At 42.1% G+C, this 23,583-nt stretch overlaps 3 protein-coding genes across 4 annotated transcripts; all 3 read right to left on the bottom strand.

Annotated features, from left to right (window-relative positions):
- Positions 1-18: 18 nt before the first annotated feature.
- Positions 19-4,360, bottom strand: srsf1b (serine and arginine rich splicing factor 1b). Of its 2 annotated transcripts, XR_317233.3 has the most exons (5): positions 3,909-4,360; positions 3,236-3,441; positions 2,960-3,132; positions 1,393-1,708; positions 19-1,066 (listed from the first exon to the last, which is right to left on the bottom strand). XR_317233.3 is itself a non-coding variant. In XM_005945366.3 (4 exons), the coding sequence occupies exons 1-4, from the start codon at positions 4,097-4,099 to the stop codon at positions 1,496-1,498; spliced, it is 783 nt and encodes a 260-aa protein (XP_005945428.1). In that variant the 5' UTR covers positions 4,100-4,360; the 3' UTR covers positions 19-1,495. The 2 variants fall into 2 exon arrangements, 1 of the variants encoding a protein (XP_005945428.1); XM_005945366.3 differs by having other exon boundaries at positions 19-1,708.
- Positions 4,361-4,655: 295 nt separating this feature from the next.
- On the bottom strand, positions 4,656-10,565 carry pigs (phosphatidylinositol glycan anchor biosynthesis, class S). Its single transcript, XM_005945367.3, has 12 exons — positions 10,433-10,565; positions 9,081-9,220; positions 8,873-8,984; positions 8,699-8,788; positions 8,499-8,590; positions 8,048-8,288; positions 7,828-7,970; positions 7,629-7,743; positions 7,384-7,529; positions 7,191-7,291; positions 6,901-7,111; positions 4,656-5,174 (listed from the first exon to the last, which is right to left on the bottom strand). Exons 1-12 carry the CDS (start codon positions 10,449-10,451, stop codon positions 4,896-4,898), a joined length of 1,689 nt encoding a protein of 562 aa, XP_005945429.1. The 5' UTR covers positions 10,452-10,565; the 3' UTR covers positions 4,656-4,895.
- A 2,717-nt stretch (positions 10,566-13,282) lies between these two features.
- aldocb (aldolase C, fructose-bisphosphate, b) lies at positions 13,283-23,267 on the bottom strand. Its single transcript, XM_005945368.2, has 9 exons — positions 23,135-23,267; positions 16,932-17,048; positions 16,410-16,621; positions 15,879-15,933; positions 15,620-15,780; positions 15,414-15,497; positions 15,144-15,318; positions 14,537-14,736; positions 13,283-14,426 (listed from the first exon to the last, which is right to left on the bottom strand). Exons 2-9 carry the CDS (start codon positions 17,041-17,043, stop codon positions 14,334-14,336), a joined length of 1,092 nt encoding a protein of 363 aa, XP_005945430.1. The 5' UTR covers positions 17,044-17,048; positions 23,135-23,267; the 3' UTR covers positions 13,283-14,333.
- Positions 23,268-23,583: the final 316 nt, after the last annotated feature.

Below are 23,583 nucleotides of genomic sequence, written 5' to 3'. Positions count from 1 at the left end.
GAAAAAAGTCAGTTCATCTAATGTTGTAGAACGTTTTATTAAAAGAGAATAAAGCTTTGAGATAATCGAGATCATGTGTAAGAAAACCAGAAGTCAGCCACCGCTAGAAAAAAAAAAAAAAAAACTGGACCAAAAAGAAAAACAAAACAAAAGAAAAAAAAGATACAAACCACATTAAAGTTACGATCCCTTGTCTCCTCCCAGACTTCCCTCTTCACCCCTCCCTCCCTCCTCCACTGGTAACGGTTTTCCACTATTTACCACTCCTTACGCGTGTGGATCCATCCTGCACCTCCCAGCCCTCCTCCTGGATTTGATCCATGCTTTTCTCTTCTTTTTAATTATTTAAAAAGTAAAAATAAACGGTGCGGCACTGTGTAGCCAGTAAGTCTGTCTGTGTGAGGTCCCACACAAAAAGGGAAATTTTGGAAAATTCGAAAGCCAATTTTCTCTGAATATCGCACTACAATGGTTCCGGTTTGATGGGTTTATGTGGACAGGGCCAGGGGGTCGGGATCTTCTCCCGGTAAAAACGCTCCTATGATCCTGCTCCATGTTTCCATCCTGAAGCCTAATCCTAAACTGATCCTGAATCCTGATCCAGCTCCGGAATGGTGAGACAATGAGCCCAGTCCAAACCTTCAGAATACCAGCAGAACCAAAGAGAAGGAGGCGAGTTAGAATCACACCTTCAGGAAAATGCTTGAAGTAATGTAAATAAATGCAGCTACCAGGGAGTTTACTTTGAGAAAAAGGAGAAAACCATCTATAATCAAGCCCAAAATACAAAGATTTACTTTGTATGATAAAGGATGAGAAAAAGCACCAAAAAAAACCCAAAAAAAAAAAACAAAACAAAAAAAACTTAACTACTGAAAACATTCAAACTGGGCCCTATTGTCAGATTTATGCTTTTTGAAAAAAGAAAAAATGAACAGCCTTATAATTTCACAGTTGACAAGGCACAGCCATCATACCATTGGTGCCACATTTGACTCCTCCTCCTCCTGTTTATCCTAATATGAACTGTTTCCTCTGTTCCCATCCTATCCTGTTCCTCTGAACTCTGAACAGAGAAACACACAAGAAGGTCAAAAAGACAGCAGTATTTCGCCTGAAGGAAGTAAAAAAAATAAAAAAAATAAAAAATAAAAAAAAAAGAATCTTTGCAAATGAAGCAAAAAACATTCAACACTCAACCAGGACAATCAGGAGAAGAGAGGTACACAGATGAATTAGAGATGACACAGCAGAAGCAGAACACGTTTTGAGAGAAGAGAAGAAATAATGGAGCAAAACTCGGTCATGTGCACGCTCAACTGGTCTGCAAAAATTAGAATGGAAAATAAAACTGCAGGTGGGTTGGTGTCGGTTAGGGAAGGAAGCACACACCATGACAGCATACATAGGTGACACACGAGATGATCCTTGATGAATACACAGGATTCGTTGAGTAATGTGAAGATTTCCACTCTGGCTCTTAGGTCAGGCTTGCCTAGGTGCGAGAGCGGGAGCGAGAGCGGGAATGGGACCGGGAGCGGGAGCGAGAACGGCGGGGAGAATATCGGGGAGATCCTCTGTTGCGGCGTGGGGAGTAGCTGCGTGATCCACTCTTGCTCCTGCTTCGACTGCGGCTACGAGAGCGAGAGCGACCGTAGCTGGGGCTCCGAGGGCCGTCCATCTTCACACGGATATAAGCCGTCTCACCCTGAACACAAACATGAGCACACATCACCGACCATTCCTTTTCCTGTTATATGAAACCCACATACAGAAATAGCTAACCACATTTTTCCTGGTTGATGCATTAGTCATAAATAAACAGACATACTGCTGCACAACAACCCCAATCCACACATCAGAATTTTAAATTGCATTCATAATCAGCCAATTCATCATTCAGTAAGATCGTTTCTGTTAATATAAAACAGATAAGCCAATTATTGATTCTTATCACCAGGAAATCTTTACAGTTGAGCATTTTGCTTTACTTACTGCAAATTAACTGTCACATTCCTTACAATGTTTAAGTAAGCTTTTCAATGTCTGTGTTGGCTCTCAGTCATCTGGGTAATGGTAGTCTTAACAGCTTTAAGAGATTGAAGATAAAGGAGGAAGAAAAAAAAAAAAGGCATCAAGACTTCTTTAGGTTTGCAAAGACGTTTCACTTCGCAGCCAACAGGCTCCTTCAGTTCTAAGTGATCCTGAAGGTCTCCTACCCATCTGTGGTAGCAATAAGGAGCAAGAAAAAGCATCAGTGCCAACTGATTCACAAGGTTGGAACGATGATTGGCCAGAATTTGGAGGACGCTCAAATTGCTCTCCATCTTGGACAATCCATCTCACCCACTCCACAATTCTGAGTAAAAGAGTTAGTTCTCCCTCACGCCGACATTCCTGACATTTTCTGTGAAACTGTAACTAACTGTCTTTCTGTAACAAGCTAATTTTTATTCTTTATCCTGCCGCTGTAACAAAACAATTTCCCTTGTGAGATCAATAAATGATATAAAACAAATGGTGGAGAGTCCCGGGTAATTAAAGTGTAGCAGCATTTGTTCCCTTTGGCAGCGGCTCCAAGTATCATTGACCCATTACTGATCATGTGAGTCAGCACATGAGCCAAGGTGGGTTAATGCTACATTTTGATGTCAAGGTATGCTGCCTATGAATTATTTAGTTCCTGGGTCTGGTCTGACTTTACAAGTGGCACATCCAAGTTCAGGGGGTGTTCCAGATTAAATTTCTGACTGGAAAACAGAAATTCTGACTTATTCAGGAACACACCATAAATATCTGTAACTATTTGTTTTCCGTTTGATTAATAGTGAAACCTCTTTGCAAGCCTAAAGAAGTCCAGTTGTCGCCTTTTTTTTCTTCTTCTTCTTCTTCTTCTTAAGACTAAGCTTTTCAAGTTAGTCCTTATTAAGAGAGTCTGACAATGTGAGGATTTACATACCTCATGGGAGCGAAACTTTGTGTTGTCCAGTTTACGGACGGCGTAGGTCATGTCTTCTTTGCGTACAAACTCCACCACACCAGTGCCATCACGGAACACATCAGCATAACATACATCACCTGCTTCCCGCATGTGATCCTTCAGGTCCTGCCAGCTCCCGCTGGGGGGAAGGCCTAACAAGTAAATAACAACAAAAGTTTTGTAAGCTTTACACATACAACTACACACTTTTAAACTAGAGACCACAACCTTCAGATAGAAAAATACACCACTCACCTGAGACAACCACCCTGTTCTCCGAGCGTCGGGATGGGGGACCATACCTTCCCCTTGGGGGTCCCATTCCCCCTCCTCCTCCTCCCCCTCCTCCAGCGCCACCACCACCACCTCCACCTCCTCTTCCACTTCTAGGGAACTCCACACGCAGACGGTAGCCATCGTAATCATATCCATCACGCCCATAAACAGCATCTTCAGCATCCCTGTGAAATCGAACAGTGAAATAAATAATCTAATACCAATAATGCAAACAAACATGCAGTTTTACTCGTATCTCAGTCTTTGTCACAGACCATTTAAAAATGGGGAGGAAATTAGCCTCTTATAGTGGACTTATAGATGATAGATATTTTTGTTAAATCGTTTAATTGGTATCTTGATCATTACCCATCAGCTAAAAAGTGGTTTGGTAGTAGCCCATTTGCAAGCACATTCACAGGTACTTAACGGGGTAAACCGCCAATTAACGTGGCCTCCTGCAGGCCTCAACAACACACATTTCACGACAATCCAAAAAGAGCTCCAATTACTCGACTCAAACCTTCTCCTAAACCAAATTCTTGCTACAGGTTATATCCCGTCAACTCGCACGTTGTGTCCACTTATTTGGGTGTAGCTGGCTAACTGTGGAGATAACAGGCAGACGTGGCGGCGGGACAATGCGGCTCACCTCGGGTCGTCGAACTGCACGAAAGCAAACGGTGGTCCTCCTCTTCGGTTCTTCAGATCTATATCACGAATACTTCCGTACTTGTAAAATAAGTCTTCCACGTCTTTTGAACGTATGTCGGGAGGGAGATTTCCCACATATATCCGACAGTCGTTACTCCCCGCGGGTCCTCGAATAAGACCGCCAGACATGATGGCGCAACGCGAGGGAAGTTAGCAAGCCGGCTAATAGATCAACTTTTGGTAAAGAAATGACTAGAGTGGCGCCTAGATAGTAAGCGGCATGTACGAACTACGCGTTAGAGATTCGGTTTAAGCTACACCTTAATAAAAATTGAAACACTTCGAAGCGGAATTCAAACAGCGAGATAAGCAAGGGCTAAAAGTTGCAAGCAGAAGCTACCGATAACGGATTCTTCTTCACAGGGTACGTCTAGCTTTAAAAGGCGTATACCGCCACCTATCGGAGAGTGGGGTTACACTTTAAAGCGTAACCCGTAACCTGAGCCACAGCTGTTCAGATGGTAGGGTTATCTACCAGTCTGAAGCTCAGTGGATTGATCTATAAATCCTCGAGGAAGATCCTAAACCCCATTGATTAGAGTGTGAGTGAACGTGTTAATGTTAGAAGGCGTTTAGGTATAAATACCGAGTGTATGAACAACTGTATAATTGGTAAATGTGCTCTGATTGCTCAGGCGCCCAGCCCATTGTACCAGCCCATTAGGTATTGTGCAACAACAAAAGATGGAACTTTAGTTTTTATTTCTTAATAACATGAGAAATAAAATAAATAAACTGAAGCTTTCAGCCATGCAGTGTCAAACAGTCGCTGCAATCACTCAGTACATCAGGCATAAATCCTTGTACAAAACAATAGGAGTTGTAAACCCCAAACCACAATGGTTCACATGAGCCTTTTCAGGCCACTAACGAAATGGTTTGTTCATACAGTTTCTTTGTTCTTCTTCTCCTGCTTGAGTGCCTCTTATTCCTTTTTGGCTTGCTTTTCTCTGCGTCTCTGCCTGGCCTCCGACACTATTTTCAGCATTGAGAGCAGAATGGGCACGCACATGGGCAAGAAGAGTGGTATGTAGATAGCAAACTTCTGATCGTCTGGAAAGTAGAGCAGGTGAAGGAGCGAAGGGTCGAAGAATGCTTTCTCCGAAGCCAAGATGGCCTCTTTGCTGTACTGCAGAGCAAAGCCGAGGTTTCCGACCTCCAGCTCAGCCATGGCCAGCTGCAGGGACGTGACAGCACTGGACACCTGCATATTAGCAAATTAGATCACAGGTTATGTATTATTATTGTTATTATTATGAAATTAGAGGAGACTACCTAATTGTTAGCCGTAAGATACCACTCTGATACCGAGACTGAAATGGCCTTTTGTTTTATTTGGGTTCATTCGGTTTGTCTTTGTGTTCATATATGCAGTCTTCGTGTGATATGAAAGTGTTATTTTTTGGTTTTCCATAGGGCAATTTTTTTGTGTATCTTTTCTTTAAAAAAAAAAAGAAAAGGCATTGACAAAATTTAGAGTCAGAATTTCTAGGTGTGCACCCAAGTGGCAAAAAGCTTCTAATTTTGTGGCTTCAGGTCCTCATCTTTGCTTTTTGCATATGATGTGGTTCATCAGGTGGTCGCCTCCAGTTCACTTTGGAGCAGTTCACAGCTGCATGTGATGCAGCAAGAATGAGAACTAGCACTTCCATGTCTGAGACCACAGATCTATGCCAGGTGGAGTGCCCAGTCAGGGTTAAGCTCAAGTTGCTGCCCCAAATGGGGGATTTTTCAGTATATCGGGCTCTTGTTGAGTGAGATGCAGACAGAGGCAGACAGAGGGACAGGTCTGCAACTTTGTCCACTAGCTTCTTGGTACTAACTCAAAAGAATGAGAACGTGGATATAAGCAATATAAATGAGCTTTCTCCGAATGTTGGCTGACCTCTCCCTAGAGACAGGCAAGGGTTTCAGTCATCTAGGAGGGGCTCAGAGTAGAGGAGCTGCTCCTCCACATTGCAAAGAGCCAGCCAAGGTGGCTCAGCCATCTGACTAGGATCCCTCCTGGGCATGTCCTGTTCCTGGCCTGTCCTTCTGGGAGGATGCACCTGGGCAAACCCAAGACATGCTGTAGAGATTACATTTCTTGGATGGCCGAGAGACCGAGGGTATGCCTCTGTGTTCCCCGGGCTGCTGCAATGGCGATCTGGACACGGATAAGTGGCAGAAGATGCATGAATGGGTTTTATTATTCTATTAGTTTAGGGAGAGAGGTTCTGGGTCCCACAGCCTCCTGTGTGGCTGGCCTGGACTCCTTCCATGTTTATCTTACCGTCTTCCAGGCCTCCAGACCTTCATTCTGTTTAAATAAAATAAGTATTGCTGACAAATTCAAACTCTGGTGTGGCATCCTCTTTATATGTTGCAGTCACTGAGATTAATTGAGCTTTTTTGGGGGTTTTTTTTACTTTTTGAGCTGGCTGTGACAACAGAAATAGTTTCTGATTTTGTTTTTTATGTTTCTAATTTCTGCTTATGTATTGAGATTGCTGATGTTGTTCCTGACTTCCCCCAGCTAGGATCTGATTGCACTACATTAAACAGATGCTCTTCTGGCCAATCTTTGTTACCTGCCAGTGCAAATGAACCAGAAGCCCCTCAGAGTAGAAGCTTACTAACTAACTTTAGTTTGCGTCCTCACTACTATGTCGCTAGTACAATAATACAATTATTAAAAGAAGGATGAATTTTGGATTTTTTTCTTCAGGTGATGAGCAGGAAGTAGCTTGTTTATTGTTGATTAACTGACAATAACAAAGTATTTAACAACAAAATAAAGTCACATATGACAGTTTTAAATTCAAACTGAGAAACCAAAACAATGACATAAATCTCCATAATCAAAGTTAAGATGTGTTAAGAAATCTACGCACCTGCACAATTTTGCTACATGGAGCAAACGCATAACTACTAAAACACCTTCACCTTACCTGCTGTGCAATGTTGTCATTGATAACAATGTTGCCTATCTGGTCCAGCAACTGCGCCAGAGAGGTGATGGTGGTGGTTGCTGTTGCAATGTTTTCCACACTACGACTCCACATGAGGCGATCCAGCTCCCAGTCAGCTAGTCCTGTGCTACCACACGGTGCCACGAGGAAGCCAGGTGGGGGGCTTAATGACTGCACGCCCAGCAACAACCTGACAGGACACGGCACATGAAGGTTACTTTGTGTCGAGAGGAAAGAAAACGACTGCCGCACTGCGGGTTAACACTTACCGAAGCTGGGCGAGGAAGACTCCCATCACTTTAGCCATGTTAATGTTGACGTGAACAGGGAACTCCGTCTCCGACCCATAGAAACCATTCACGTTATAAACCTGCAAAAACATGGATAAATATAGGTTACAATACCCAACATAACAAAATAAACATGCAGCTCTCCCTCAGCGTTGCTCTTCGTTCTTCTTACCATGATTCCACCCCACCGTGGAGAGTGAAACGCATTGGAAGGGACTTCCTGTTTCCTGTGATCGTGGATGTAAAGGGGTGAATGACGAATATCCGGGACATACAGCAGAAAATTTAACACAGGGTTAGAAGATGCCGCATTAGAGCCTGGAAGTCAAACGCAAAAAAAAAAAGAATTAAAACATATTGTATTTAAATACAGCAGAAAAAGCTAAACCATGATCATTTAAAAAAGCAGACTTTTACCAAGTCTAGCCTCCACCGGGTTGATGACATGTGCAAGGCTGTCAGCATTGAGTGTGTAAGCCTCGAAGCTGCTGTCAAAGCGTGGTGTCACTCCGAGCATGGTGTAGTACAAGGTCTATAAAAAAGGAAAGGTAAACCTTAACTTCCAATAATTGAGCATCTTTTCTTTGTCATAATAGGGACTGTGCATTAACAGCACCTGAGAGTCCATGCTAAAGTTAGCCAGAGGGGACAGTTTTGTAAGCAAAGGCTGGATGTATGTCTGCACGGCACCCTCAATGTCCCAGTGCAGCTGGTGTGACTTTGGATCAGGGTTTAGCAGACTGAATGTGATCTCATAACCTGACAGGAAGATAAGAACAATCAAAGAAAAGACACAAACGTGTTCTCAGAGTTAAACCTGGAGCCAAATTACCAACCTGGGCTAGATTTGAAGGCTCTCATGCTGTCAGCAATGCTCTCTTTGTTGCCAGGTCTAAAACGGACTCTGTCGCTGAGTGCAACGGTGATGTCAGTGTGGCTAAAAGACATCACTTGGAGCACCTGCTTGATCTGGGGCTCCAACTGAGCCAGCAATTGCTCTAGTGTCTTGCCCACTCTCATCTGGGCGCTGATACGCACCAGGGCTGTCCTTCGCTGACCGATATACACATTCACATCCTGAAAGGCATGAAGGTGCAATGCATACTTTATTATCTTTGTCTTACCTGGAATATAACAAATAATTAATTGTGTTTCAAGCTCTGCAGGAGGTACTCTATTTACAATCTGTGACAGTAAATTATATTTTCTTCATTATCCTTTTTTCTAATAGTAATTAGCATGGAGTGATCACACTCATGAAATACAATAAAAAAGCTTCAGTTTTACCTCAGGCAGCAAAGAAGAGGACTCCGGGATCACATACACAACTAAAGAACCGCACGGACTCTCACTGAGCATGTGCAGAGACAGATCTGCCTCTAAAGCAGAAAAATTATCGTGATTATCAGCTGTGCTTTCTTTGAGAAAAAATGTCAAATGTCAACATCTGAAGTACCACAAGTTGGATTTGACAGGCTGCTGCTCACCTGCAGCAGTCGGCTTTTTCATGGCATCTTCCTCCATGATTGTAGCTGTGCGGTACTTTGTTTCATATCTGTACCTCAATGTTGTGTCCTCTGGAAAGAAAGTTTGAGAGTCAAACGACCTTGCAGGCTTCATATTCTGTGACCGCAGAATCATAAACTGCATGAGCAAATCACCATCCACTGTATGTTCCTCATCCTGCGTCTGCGTCAACGGGACCTTTTTCTGCTGTTCTGGCGTCACGGTGCCACGTGCAAACACAACCTCGACATCAGCGCTCAAATGCAGCTGCAAAATAAGAAATAACGTAGAGATAAGAATGTATTACACAAGGAAGATCAATCAACTACAAGGCATGAGAGATAAATGGAAACACTAAAAAACCTGCAGTTTAGCCAGATCTTTGATCTGACTGACAGGTAACCAGGCACGGTATGTCTCAGTTGTTCGCCACCACAAAGGGACTCCCACAATGATGACAACGGCTGCTATGGATAGAGCAGCAAGCTGACCTCGTCGACGCTCTGGGAGACAAACACACAGTATTGTTGTTTGAAAGATTTTCACTGATGATAAATCTGCTAATTATCTATCAATTAAAAATGGAGTACAGTAGAAATTAAAGTATACATTTGAAATACACCCATTTTAAATTAAATAACAGCTTAGTTAAAATAAACACTGTTTCACATTAAAATGACTAACTGTAACAATCGATCTATTACCAAAATAACTGCAGTAAAACTTCATTTAAACAGATAACTGACCAATTATTTCAGCTCTAAATGCCGACATTCAAACCTAACTTGTGATTCAGGCTAAAACAAAATCAGATCATTCATATAAGCACCAGCAAACATAATCAGAGTTTACCATGGTGTTTAAACTAAAAATACTCAATTGTTAAAAAATGAAATAGTTTTGGGGGGGGTTTTTTGCTTCTGGAAATCATTGAACAATATGTTAAATATAATATTTTAAAATAGGTTACACGCACTCACTGGCCACTTTTTTAGTCACAATTTGACATCACCAGCATAAAGGTAGGGATCCACCTTGTCTTGTATCAACAGTACAGGCATCTGGTGGTGTAACTGGTGTGGGGGATATGCTCTTGGCCCCTTAGCACCAACTGAGCCTCGTTTAAATACCATACTTGAGTTTTCTTGCTGACCATGTCCACCCCTTTGTGACTACAGTGTGGGATCGAACTCAGTAGTCTCACGGTGTACCTAATAAAATATCCGGTGACTGTATATTATGACAGAGGATTTTATCCCAATCCTTGACCCCTACGTACCCTCGATATGTCCAGACTGGTGACCACTGACTGAGTAAGACATTTGTGTCTATCATGCTGCATCAACTACAGTGTCTTACATGGTTGTAAACGAGGCTCAGTGTAAACATTAGGCATATTACTGCCCTTTGTGGAAGCTTTACTATCGTAAGTATTCCTTTAATTAAAAATATATATTTAAAAACACAAAACAAAAACAAATCATGTAGTAAACAGCAGGTGTTCTTGCAGTGGCAGGGCATCACCCCTGCAACTGGGGCTAGCTAGCCATTAGCTTCAAAGGGTCATAACATGGAGAAAACGGCTCCTGTTAGTCCGCTATGGTTGCACTCTGTACAAAGGTTCATGTTTAATAAATCTAACGCAAACCAATGAAAATGAAACACTTAATGAGAATTAAATCATTTACACTCATTTCAGTTACGAATCTACTCACCCACTTCCGTGATAGCCATTTCTTCCAATGAACTGGGAGGGAGCACTCGTGGATGCCAAGCAGCCAGCAGCACCGATCACATGACCAATTTTTAAACGTATCTAAGCGGTTCTTCGCGTGAGGACGAAAACAGAACCGTGGTTCATACAGATAGCTTACATTAAATTAAATAGGATCAAATATTTGCATAGACATCTGTCTGCCCGTATAGTTCTAAAAAGGTGTTAGGGCTGTACGTTGTTGTGCAAAGGATTGCAGGAGTGAAAATGACCGTCGGCGCAACCTGTAAAAGAATTAAACGCACAAACACACTGTGATAAATGTGGGTATTCAGCGCCATCTGTGGTAGCTTTAATTACGACAGGCTCAATTCATCTTTGTGAATGCATAAATTCCTTGAGCAACCAACAAAAGTGAGTATGCTTAGTGTTATTTACACAATTAACACATATGATCCTTAGTCTGCTGCCCCAGCAGCATGCCCGCAACATGTGGAAAAACAAGTCCACCACAGCCCTGTACTCTATCTCATCACTCTCGCTATTGCATCCAACCACCACAGACTCATTATAAAACTGATGAAGATACCAGGTCTCTGTGCAGTGGCTGAAGTCCGTGGTGTAGAGGGTGAATAGAAAAAGGGAGAGGACAGTTCCTTGTGGTGCCCTGGTGTTGATGACCACTTGTCAGACACAGAAGATGCACATATTGTGGTCGTTCTGTCAGGTAAGGACACTAGAGGGACATCCACCTGCATCAATCCACCTGCATCACTGCCATCTTCCTCAAGCTGTCCAGTAAAACCCAAATCTGATCTGATAACCCTGGGATGATATATGGAAGTTAGCCAGGGTGCTCAAGGACACCCAGAATAGGCAATAAGGGAGGAAACAGCTGCTCTCTCAGTTATGTATTTACCCTGCTCTGATTTGTCCAGCTGGTCCTGGTGTTAAACAGGTGACCTCATTACTTTTAGGTCAGCTTTGTTAAATTTGGGTGATTTGTGTGGTGACCCTTGGACTCTACTGGACACCACAGATACCCTTTCATAAAGTGCTTATTTCATCTAAATAATTTTAAGAAACTGGTAGCATCAGTAATGCTAGTGAAAATGGTGATACACATCTTGGACCCAGCATAAGGTACACTTTAGACCTCATGTTAGCACACGACTGAATGCTCTGTCCTGCCTCTCCATGACGGCCTTATTGACATCAGGAGATGGATGGTGATAAATCACTTGAATTTGAATGAGAACAAGATAGAAGTCACGTTGTTTAGATTCAGCGGCACCAGCAGCAGCCCCTGTATTGACCTTTCCTCATTGGCCCCATATGAGAAATCCATTATCACTAATTTAGGAGTGAAAATGGATCCTTCTCTAAAGCTCAAAGCTTATGTGAACACTGTAGCAAAAGCCTGCTTTTTCCAGTTGAGATGACTGCCAAAGGTCAAGCCACTCTAGTCCAACCTTGAAACATTAATACTTCTGTTTTAAAACCTCTTGTGTCAATTACTGCAATGCACTTTTCATTGGAATTGGCCAGGCCAGTTGCTCACCTACAGCGCCGCTCGATTTTTTTCTGGTGCAAGGACGCAAGAGCACATCACTCCAATTTTACCTTCCAGTTAGTTTACGAATCCATTTTAAAAATCCTTTTATTTGTCTTTAAGTCTCTTAATGATTCTACATAATTTTATCTGTCTGAGCTATTGCACTCTTATGTCCCACCTCGTTCTCAGGTCAGCAGACCAGAGACTTTTGCTGGTTCCAAAGACACAACGTAAACTCAGAGGTGACGGGGCTTTCGAAGTTGCAGCTGCAAAATTGTGGAGCGATTTTCTATATTTTTTACCTTTTGGCCCAAGTTTGTCTTTTACATTTGGTGAAGGAGACCCCGTAGTTGTTTTTAAAAAGGCTTTATAAATTCACACAGACTCACTGTCCACTGAAAGAAATTTTAGCTGGTGTGGTCTTCTGCTGCAGTAGCACATCTCCTTTAAGCCACATGATGTGTAGTGCATTCATAGATGCTCTTCTGCATATCTTAGTCAATGGTGCAATAGACCTCAATACTTGAAATGTGCAATTCACTTGTATTTTTATTCCTATTTATCCCCTTCGTATATTTTATTTATATTTGTCTCTGTATTTATGTGTGTGTGTGTGTATATATAATATTCTGTAACTGTAACTTCTGTCGGTGCTGTGCTTTTGGAAACCGAATTTCCTAGAGGAACCCACCCGAGGGATTAATAAAGTTTTATCTTATCTTAGCTATTGAGTGGTTATTTGAGTTACTGCTGCCTCTCTATCAGCTCAAAGCAGTCTGGCCAGTCACCTCTGCCATCAAAGCATTATCATCCAGAGAAATACTGCTCACTGGATATTTTTTCCCTTCTTTTGGACCAGTTTCCGTAAACCCTGACCAAAGTAATATCCTACGTGTTGCATTCTGATCTTTAGCTTTAACTTCAGCAGGTCATGCCTACACACCCTGAGCTGCTTCCATGTGACTGTCTATCCAATCTGCAAGATTGAGCGTAAAACACATGACTTTGACTCAGAAAGGGGGTGCATGTAGGCATATATACACCTCCAGGAAACTGAAAATAAAGTTTAAATATGCAGATTAGTGTTGGCCATTTAATTTCAAATCACAATAAGCTGATTGTGTAAAGGTAATGATATCAGCCAACTAAATATAATTAAATACTCAACATTGATTTCTAAAATGTAGAGGCAGTAAAGATTCTAAATAATAAAGTAGCAATATTTGACTAACATGCATAACTCTGTCATCGCCAGTATCAGGACAGGTGTAGAAAATTCCATCACACAAAAGCATCTGATGTTTTAAGGTTTTAGTTTATTTTTCTCCACTATTTGACACACCAAGTGCTTAAAGAACAATATTAACACCACAAACGGCACAGTACTCCAACACAGCAGCGACCGTTTCCCCGCTGCTGACCCCACGCCATTGGTCCATTGGATGTGAATGTCGATAGAAACTAGTCTGGTCGTTCGGTAGGGCAGGCAGGGGGGAAATCAGGTGGGAGGATGACACACTAGCATCACATAATATTGACACCTTCACACAACTGAATACATCGATTACTGCATGTAATGTTAAGCTAATGAACAGACACACAAGATGGTTGTTTGTTTTAAAATTCAATAATGGTGATAAGGAGCACAAGAACAAAAAAAGAAAAAAAGAAAAAGGAAGAATCCTGGTGTGTAGTGGCTTATTACAGTATGTGCCTGCTAACATCTACTAGATATACATCTGTCTGAAAGCACAACAGAGCACTCCACGCTTTTGTTCAAAAGATCAACTCGGCTCAACATTTTCACCTCGTCGGCCATCTTGCTCCTTAACGCATGTTCTGATGCCACTAATAAGCAGTTGGTCCCACTTGGTGTCAGTGCGGATGTTAGTAGAGCGTTTCAACAATGAACAAATGCCGTTCTGACAGAAGCGAAACACTGACACAAACATGCTGATCTGGCCTGCTTGGGAGTGATTTGATATTTTGTGTGAAGTGGGCAGAGACAGCTGCGTGAAAGAAGGAATGTGGAATGAATACTGACTAAACATTTTTGATTATCCTCCAACCGTTTAACTTCAAATTGTCTCAAAACTAACCATTTGTTGAAACTGGGGGGAATTTAAAAAAAAACAAACAAAAAAAGACAGATGACCCATGTCTGTTTCCTTTTGTACTGTGATGTCACATGATGGTTTCAAATACACATATCTAATAATGTAAATTTAAGAACTCTAAAGTAAAGCAGACAGCACAGGCCTGTGATTGATGGAGGAGTGAAGAAGGGAGACAGCAGAGCAGATATAAGACTATAACTATGCCACAGCTCAACGTGGTAGTTTGCTGTTTAATAGGCGTGATTAGCCACGTAGAGGGACTGGGCTGCGGCGGTGCCACTTCCGGAAGACTCGTACTTGCCGAGTGCAGCCAGACCGTTAGCCTGGAGAAGAAAAAAAACAAAACAAACATAAGCAAAAGAGCAAAGAAAGTTTTGCTTTTTTAAATTAGCAGTACAAAGGACACATCTGATGTCCCTTCCTGTGGTCTGACCTCGGCGCGCTTGACGAACTCCTCGGTGGCGGCCTTCTCGTTGTTCAGCTGTCCTTTCCAGGCGTTAAGAGCTGAGGCCTGCAGGGCACGGCCGTAGGAGAAAGTCAGGGCCCAGGGCTTGGGGAGTGGGCAGTTGTTGATGGCATTAAGGTTCACACTGGCCTCTTCCTCAGACTGGCCACCAGACAAGAACGTCACCCCTGTTTATACAAAAGAAACACGAGTTACCGATCTGCTCATACCTGATGTCGAGGAAGATTTTAAAGGTTTTCGAAAGCATCTTTCCCTGCATGTTTGCACTCTGCAGGTAGATATAAACGAGTGAAAGAATCTAGAGATTTAAGTATTACTATTAGGAAATCAAAGCAATCTGAAAAATGCCAAGACGACCAATTTACTAGTCAACTCATCCAAATTCCAAGGGATGATCTAACTGATTTTATACATTCACAAAAGCATGTTTCAGCTAGCAGTTTATCCATGATAACATATAATGGTTTAACTTTTAAATATGCTGCTCTATTAAGTCACTTGGAGCCCTGCTGTTGCACACCGATACTGTCCCACTCCCTGAATTTTTCCTATTATATACACACAAGTATCTTGCCTGGGACAGCAGGAGGCACTGTGCGGCGCAGAGCAGTAACAGTAGCCATGGCGATTTCTTCACTGCTGTACTTAGTTGGGCAGGAGTGTCCAGCTGTGACCATGTTGGGCTTCAGCAGTGTCCCCTCGAGGTACACGTGGTGGTCCGACAGAGCCTTGTACACTGCAGCAAGGACCTAACAGCAGGAGACAAACGACAGCACGCAAGTCCAAACTTGAACTCTCCAGAACAGATAAAGGTGGCAGAGTTCCACATTCTGCAACATGTTACCTTCTCGGTGACGTACTGGCAACGCTTCAGGTCATGATCTCCATCGGGAAGGATCTCAGGCTCCACAATTGGAACAATACCATTCTGAAAGAGATTAGAGTGTAAATTTAACACCAGTATTTTAGAAATATACAATACTACCATTTGATGATCACTAGTGTCCTTTCCAAAAAAAGGAAAGGAATCCTCTATAGTACCACACTAACCTGTTGGCAGATGCTAGCATATCGTGCCAGCACGTTGGCGTTCTCAAAGATGGCCAGCTCAGACGGTGTGGTTTCGCTGATCTTCAGCACACAACGCCACTTGGCGAAATCTGCGCCGTCCTTCTTATACTGCGCGCATCGCTCGGACAGCCCATCCAGACCTGCACTCAAACAACGCACAGAACCAGCCATGAGAAACACACAGGGCTTCTGTGAAGTTCATTTCAGTTCTCAAACTTGTGCGTCTACTGTCTCCTACCCTGAGTGGTGGTCTCTCCATTTGTTCCAGCGAGGGGTACAACACCCTTGTCAACCTGTAAAGACAAACAGAAAATGTTCTGAATTTGACCTGAAATAACTTTAGCCCAGTTGGTCCTAACAACATGATCTGCTGTTATGTGTGGGTCTGAGTGTATGTAAACACACTGAAAGCGTGTTTTTTTTTGGTTTAAGAAAAAAGAAAAAAGAAAAAAGAAAAAAAAAACGAACACCTTTCAGGTTTTACCTGCTAAACGATGAGGGTTTACTCTGCCTGCTAAGCTGAGTCACTTGACTGCATTATATCAACAGCAAAGTGATGATGACATTCAAAACAAGAGGAGGTTGAGATTTTCAGCACTCAGGCTCTTGTGTTTTAAGGTCGACTCTGAGCACGACAAACTATGTAAACTAACACGTAACGGCACAAACCAGGCAATGCAGCAGAAGCATAATGAAACTGAGCTAAAACTAATTTTCAAGAATGCACCAGGGTAAACTGATTACCCAGCAACGGCAATCCCCTGCCTACCTTGATGCCAACGACAATGCCGCGGTCTTTGATGAGCTTGGCGAAGTTGACGCCATCGTCAGTGTTCTGGTAGAGGGTTTCATGGAAGAAGATCACACCTCCGATACAGCTGTCGATGCGCTGGTCGGCTGTGAAGAGCAACTGGCGGTAGCGGCGCCTGTTCTCCTCAGTGTTCTCGACCCCAATGGGGTTCAAACGCTTTGCCATGCTGCCTAAAGAGCAAAAAACAAGGACATGGATTTAATAAAATACACACAGACGACACAAATGCCATTTATTTAGCATCATTTACAGTATAGAATGGCTTTCAGCAGAAGACTAAAACTGCTTGTTTGCAGTAATCTTATAGAAACAATAACATGCATCTTTTTTTTATGATCTCTTTAAATAAACGCACAGGCAATTCTAATTTCACATGCAACTCACTGCATGTTCAGTGTACTGTATGTTGGTATTCAACCATGTTTAATGTTGCGTTTCAATCAGCCACCTTTGCTGAAACACCGACACACCAACACATACCGGTGGACTCATCAGCTGCGAGGATGCCTTTGCCTGGAGCTACTATCCTATGAGCAATGTCCTGCAGCTCCTTCTTCTGCTCAGGGGTCAGTGCGGGATACTGGTGAGTCATGGTGGCTGAAAGAGAGCGAAACACACATACTGCTTCACTATGTGCAAACCTGGATGACTGCCCAGGGCTGGCCTCATTTAATGTCTCCATTGTCTGCAGCTCAACTATACTGTTATACCAATGAGCTTTTCTAAGTTAAGTGCAGCCAGATTGGTGAAAATGGGCAAACTCCTACACGATGGCACTTAATCACACCATACAAGAACATGACATGTGTGCAAGATGCGAGCAGTACATTTCCTTTTTCCTGAGAGTTGAAGGGGGGGGGGGAGGAAAGAAAAAAAGTAATTCAGTAAAATCACTTATTGTGACTAGAAGCAAACACCCCATCTTGTTGACATTCATTTTCATGCATCATCTGGTGTCAGTCATTAAAAACAGAAAGCTTGGTGGCAGTGACCAAACTCCATAAACAGCCTTCAAACCAGATTATTTAATTCCCCTTTCCCTTCCTCACTCTTCCATAAATTAGCAGTTACGTAACCCCTCACCTCCCCCATGTGAACCACACCAGACGGATGGAGGGAGGGGGAAGGGGTTGTGTAACAACGCTCCTATAGACTCTGCTGCCAGTCCTCATTATAGCTGCAGGCCTGGATGCAACACGGCTCGTTTCCCCCTCCTCAGCAACACTCTTTGTTTTCCTCTGTCATTATACACCTCTCTGCAAGTTACACCTTTAGTTCTTCGCCTGGAGTGACACGTCACGCGTCCATTTAAGCGCTGCTGTTCTCAGACTACAAATTATTTCTACTGGAGCCATGCGATATGAGTGCATCAAGGATTTGTAAATTTCCGTTCTCACTCCAGCTAATGCACTGTGTGCCTGAGAACAAGCTGTGACTTGTCTGTTTGGCTATATTGGTATCCGAGGTGCTCCCGCTGAACACAAGGCTGTAGCTTTGTGCACAACGCTGCCGGGTGTGGGCCACAATAGCAGGTCATCCATTGGAGAATTCGATAGACGATTCATTTATTCTACTAAATGTTCCTCCACAGCAAGCAGTGTCAACTAAAAGCTGGAATTGTCAGTATATTGTAAAGGCACACATTCATAGGAGGCTGTAATACAGCTTAATGATAAAGTCAGGGAGGCTGGTTTATTGTGAGAGCACACCGTCTGATATACTCCCTGTACCCTCTGTGTTAATCCTCAGCTTAAAGCTATGAGATAACCTTTACAGTACACACAGGCCTCTCAATGAAATCAGTGTGCAACTCTTATCACACACACACACTCACACGGCCAGGCCTGCAGGGCATATCGTGTCCCCGAGGAGAATAGCTTCAGCAGGGGTACAAGCCGCATACTTCACATCTCCAATGAATAAAAGGAAGTATTTACACGTGATAAAAGCCAACCTAAGGGCACAGGCACGTGTGCCCTCAGCTCTGCTCCACTGTCTGTACCAGCCAAAAACCATGCTCAGCAAATACCTGCCCTCCTTTGTGAAGCAGTACGACTCCACCGTGGTGGAGTTTCGCTAAGGAAACATTGCACAACAAGCTAACTCAATAGGAAATCTACAGTTTATGCAACAACTGGCCAAAAAAAAAAAAAAAAAAATAACGGAAAATCACTAAAGATGACAACTTTACATTGACTGGAGGCTTACGCTGAAATCACGGCTCAGCCCCAGCAGCCTATGGAGGCCTGCTTACCCACAGAGAGCGTCGGTGGAGGGAGTGTACCAGTATACTACACAACTATGTAGTATAACTGGTCTGCGGGCTACTCCTGGTTATTCTGTTATTGGTCCATCAGCTCGGGACAGAGTAGAGGGAAGTTACAACATGAAAAGAGCTGAAGTGAAACAAAGTGTCAAACACATTGAGAAGTGACCACCACAGTCACTGCCTGTGCTTCTCCCAGTCCCTGTGAATGTCGCCACGTGTCAACCAATCGGCATTAAACTGACACATAGGTCATCCGCAACCAGGGACATGCATCCGGGATTTTGGACGAGTGCACAGGAGCACGTTTGCAATGGGTGAAACCCTGTCTTTTTACACCGTCCATAGGGAATTGCATACACAAATTAATACAACCCCCTTAAAAGAACAATATGAGGCAGGACTCTAGCACATTATCAGCTGGGGCAAGTTTGGTAGTAGTGCACTAGAGTTTATGCTTGGAGGGTTATTAGCTTTTTTAAAAAAAAAAAAAGAAAAAGAAAAAAAAAGATATTGGCTAAATGTGCAAGTATAAAGTTTTAGAATCACTACTATGCATCAATGCAACAACCACAGAGAGAGAGTGTGTGGTGTCAAGGACATTTCTCTCTTTGGTAAAGTAACCTGGGAAAATATTTGTCATATAGGATTATCCTTCTGTCTCTCTTAATCTACGATGGCTCCCAAATCAAAAAATGGGAGATTGTCAGAAGGCTGTGGCTGAACTGCTTTAGACATAATCAGGTGATGACAACTCAGCTTATGTTACTCACAGCCAAAGGAGGTACTAATCTTATGTTTTCCATTTTTGGGTTTGCTTCTTGAACGTCTCCAGGAAACAGTCCCAGAGGAGGCCATTAGAACAAAGACAACTACCTCACTCTGTGCCACACAAGCACCACTGCAGGGCCTTGCACCACAGATGTGACACACAGAAAAAAAAAAGTCCATTATTCAGAGCATAGGATGTTAGGGAAATGACCTGATCAAGAGAATTAAAAGGAAGGCTTTTCATTGGTGTTTGAGTTTAAATATTTCCGCTTTGCATATTCCTTTAGCTTCATGATCTATTCATGAAGTCAAGTGATTATTTGAAACCATTTTGTTTTGTTTTTTGAGTTAATATTAAAATACAGAATTTTTTGGGAGTTCGGTAGAAGCCTCAACTACCCAACTGTAGCAGATTTAAAGAAACTATAGCACATCCTATAAAAACTGTAGGACATTACAATTGGGTGAACCTGCGTCTTCATTTGTATTGACTAACCTGAGCTACAGTATTAGGCTAAGAACTCTTTAAGCCTGGAGAACCCATGGGGTCAGATCCGACCCCATTGGTTTACTAGGGAAACCATGGGGTCAAATTTGACCCCATGGGTTCTCCAGGGTTAAAAAGATCTTCCTGTGTTTCCAAAAATAAATAAATAAATAAATAAATAAATAAATAAATAAATAAATAAAAATGGAAGCTAAAACTAGAGCAGCGTAAGCGCTATCAGAATCAAGTAGAGACCTTCCAGTGGCGTTATCATCAACACTGGTGATAACCGTTATCTTCCAGATAGTCGCATACACATAAAGTTACCAATAACCAACCAATACCATACACTGTTCAGTGATCATGTTGCCCCAGTGGCCAAGGACATTTATCTAATGCGGCTTTCAAATATTTTATAAATTATGTGCACAAGGTTCTAAGGCTGTTTGTGTGTGTTCGTGTTCCTGTTTAGCTATCTTTGTGAGGACCGAAAGCTGCATTCTACTATACTTGTAAGAACCAACAGTCACTTGTGAGGACACACACACACTGGTCCTCACAAGTTTGAAGGCCTTTTTGAGGCTCAAAATGTGGTTTTAGTGTCAGGGTTACAATTAGGTTATGGTTAGGTTTAGGATAAGGGTTCGGTTGAGGCATTCATTTTTAACGGTTAGGGAAACCATTATGTCAATGAAGGTCCTCAATAAGATAGTTGAACGGGCGTGTGTGTAGTAAATTCGAGTGCATCCTATTGATTGTCATTTATGAGATTTATTGATTTGGTAACTGCAATTAGAAATTCTGCTTGGAGGTCAGATTCTTCATCGATTCCTGATCAATTTCCTGTGTGGCTAAAGCAGCTCAAAAGAATAAAAAACAAAAAAATAAACAAACAAACAAAAAAAACAACCCCAAAACAAAACCATACCATCACTAAAAACTGATAAGCCTGAAGTGATATGACTGAACAGTTTAAAGCTGGTTCACTGTTGTGAGTAGACTGCATATGCAGGCTTTCATGACACGTAGCCGAGCTCTCTACATTTTCTGATCTTTGATCCAGCCTGTTGAAGTGGTCTGCTTCAACAACACTTCTGCAATGCGACATGAAGATCAACTCCCTGCTGAGTCACAGAGAACCACTTGAAAAAACAAGAAGACCAGACTCTCAACACCGATTTTCAAATAACACGGTAGGAGAGCACACGAGCGCGCACACACACACACACACACACACACACACACACACCTGATTTAACTGTGATGCTGTGTGATTTGGATTGAATTTCAGGTTAACAGAAGAAAAAACAAAAACAAACAGAGGGGCCATCCAATGCTTCTCACCTTAAAACAGGAGCAGCCCAGCATGCAGTGAGAAATCACAAATACAAGAAAAACATCAGAGTCCACATTTACAGCCATCACGCTGCAGCTGGTCTTCTTTTAAGCATTGCTGCAAGCATTCAACTACAAGGTCTTGAGCTTGCATGCTAGATTTACTGCCTATGTTCATAAGCATGTAGGGGGAGGATGAGGATTTTTTTGCCGTTTTGTCTAGATCATCAGAACCCTCTGGAGGGTGCCACTTTTTTTTTTTTTTTTTTTTTTTTTTTAAATTCTATTTGCAAGCTGCATGAGCTTTGCGATGAAATGGCTCCTGCAGGACAGCACTAAAATAAAAAGCCTGCTTTCAGTGCTGTGCTTTGTTACCAGACGGGCCTCTGGCCTTGGCATCGCATCTATCTTCAGGCCTTGATGCTGCAGCGGTAGCAGGAGCACTGTTACCCATGCAGCTCAATGGGAGCCTATTACAGACCTCGAGGCTGCGAGGGTGTTGCAGTTCAAAGAAAGGTGGACATTGATGAAAATGTGCAGGTTAGACTTCAGAAACATGTCCATAACAAATGTCAGTAAGGAAACCACTCATAATTAAGAACACCTGGTGTATGATTGTAAAAATACTTTATGGACTGGAAACTATTAGTTTATCAATGAAGAATTATTTAGCAACAGCAGTTATTGATTAAGGGTTTCGATTTGTTCATTGATCCATTGCCTCATTTGTTTTTTTAAAATTCATTTTACACGTGAAGTAGTAGCGTACAAATCAACAATGAAAACACTTATTTAAGAATTACACTTGTTAATAATGCAAGAGAATAGTAAAAAAATATAATTACTAAGTGGAAACTGCCGTTTGTTTTGTTTTTTTAATTATAAACACTTCTGCAATCCAACCCTCATCAATTACATCCCCACGTGATAAGGGCTAAAACATATTTGTTATATATTATCATTATTATTGTTGATATTAGTATTTATTTTACATTCTGAACTAATTTGCTTAAGTTGGTTAATTTTACGCCACTTTTCTACAAAACTAGCATAGAATTTAAAAAAAAATTAAAAATCTATATATATATATATATATATATATATATTTATATATATATATATATATATATTATATATATATTATATATATATATTATATTATATAATATATATATATATATTATATATTAGTATATATATATATATATTATATTATTCGCGCCAGCCTTGCTTCCAAAATTCAGGCCGCTATATGACTTCATTAACACGTGTAGCTTTTTCACGTACTCTGCGGCTCCGCCTCTCGATGTCTACGTGCTTCGGGACAGCTACACCCTGACGGGAAACAACCTCGTCACAGCCCTCACCCATCACCGCTGCCACCCACGTTTGTACCCGACAAATCACGCATAATCAAGCACATGTAAAAACTGATAGCGTCGATCTAAAGCGAAGGAAGGCGCAACAGGCTCGTCTCCTCCACTTCCATCCTTGAAGGTCATCACTTCTGCGCCCTTCCTGTTGCGTACTTCGATGATGGGGCCGAAATGCGCAACTCTAAAACGACTGTTTTTCAGAAGGTGATAGACTTTTAGGAGTTGTCTGTCAAATTGAGATGACATAGCATCAGTGATACAGCTAATGACGCTGTTTGTTCATTTATGGCTAACAGGCTAGCTTTTGGAAGATACAGCTAGCTGTAGGTTCAGTCAACAGCATCACATCCGCATCACCATCAGAATGAGAGCCATCATGGCTGACGCGCTCAGTAACACACAATAAACGTTTAAAATTTTAACAATTTTTGGATGAGGTGACTCTTACCTGCTGATAGAGATCAAGTGAGGTGTGCGCAGAGGATGCGGAACGGTCTCCTGTTTCACTGCTGCAGCGCGACGTGACCTTTTAGAAAGCCTGGGCGGAGCTTAAACCAGGCGTCACGGCACGAAGCGACGGGGCGCATGCGCCGCAGAGCTCCAGAGTGATTGTGCATCTTTTTTTCTTCTTTGTGGAGACAGTTTGTCCTCTGTTTTCTAAAAGTACCAAGGTATTTATAGATGATGATGGTAAAATTGACAAAGCGATTGTGAACAAAGGCGGAACTTCGCCTCCTACAGTGTAAACTGTTCAATAAGATAAAAATAATTTACTTTAATTAAATAAATTCTGTATTTGGTAAGTCTTTTTTCGTCCTAGTGCTAAATAACCTCTGAAAATGATTAATACTCATGTTTTGCGGCCTAGTTATAGACAAAGCTGAGTGAACTTTTATG

This window comes from Haplochromis burtoni, unplaced genomic scaffold (genome assembly GCF_018398535.1).
Source record: "Haplochromis burtoni strain Fernald_Lab_line unplaced genomic scaffold, NCSU_Asbu1 Contig_447, whole genome shotgun sequence".
Classification (NCBI taxonomy): Eukaryota; Metazoa; Chordata; class Actinopteri; order Cichliformes; family Cichlidae; genus Haplochromis; species Haplochromis burtoni.
The sequence above is the reverse complement of the archived record's forward strand: the minus strand, read 5'-3'. Positions and strand labels throughout refer to the sequence as shown.

Excerpts from the sequence above, each read along its gene's own strand:
- srsf1b (XM_005945366.3), bottom strand. The coding sequence starts at position 4,099 with ATGTCTGGCGGTCTTATTCGAGGACCCGCGGGGAGTAACGACTGTCGG. Across the intron at positions 3,442-3,908 it reads GTGCAGTTCGACGACCCGAG|GGATGCTGAAGATGCTGTTT; the intron begins GTGAGCCGCATT and ends TCGATTTCACAG. Across the intron at positions 3,133-3,235 it reads GAACAGGGTGGTTGTCTCAG|GCCTTCCCCCCAGCGGGAGC; the intron begins GTGAGTGGTGTA and ends TTTACTTGTTAG.
- pigs (XM_005945367.3), bottom strand. Across the intron at positions 8,789-8,872 it reads TGAGGAACATACAGTGGATG|AGGACACAACATTGAGGTAC; the intron begins GTGATTTGCTCA and ends CTTTCTTTCCAG. Across the intron at positions 7,292-7,383 it reads CACGGTGGGGTGGAATCATG|GTTTATAACGTGAATGGTTT; the intron begins GTAAGAAGAACG and ends ATGTTTTTGCAG.
- aldocb (XM_005945368.2), bottom strand. The coding sequence starts at position 17,043 with ATGACTCACCAGTATCCCGCACTGACCCCTGAGCAGAAGAAGGAGCTG. Across the intron at positions 15,934-16,409 it reads GCATTGTCGTTGGCATCAAG|GTTGACAAGGGTGTTGTACC; the intron begins GTAGGCAGGGGA and ends TTGTCTTTACAG. Across the intron at positions 14,427-14,536 it reads AGTTCGTCAAGCGCGCCGAG|GCTAACGGTCTGGCTGCACT; the intron begins GTCAGACCACAG and ends TTTCTTCTCCAG.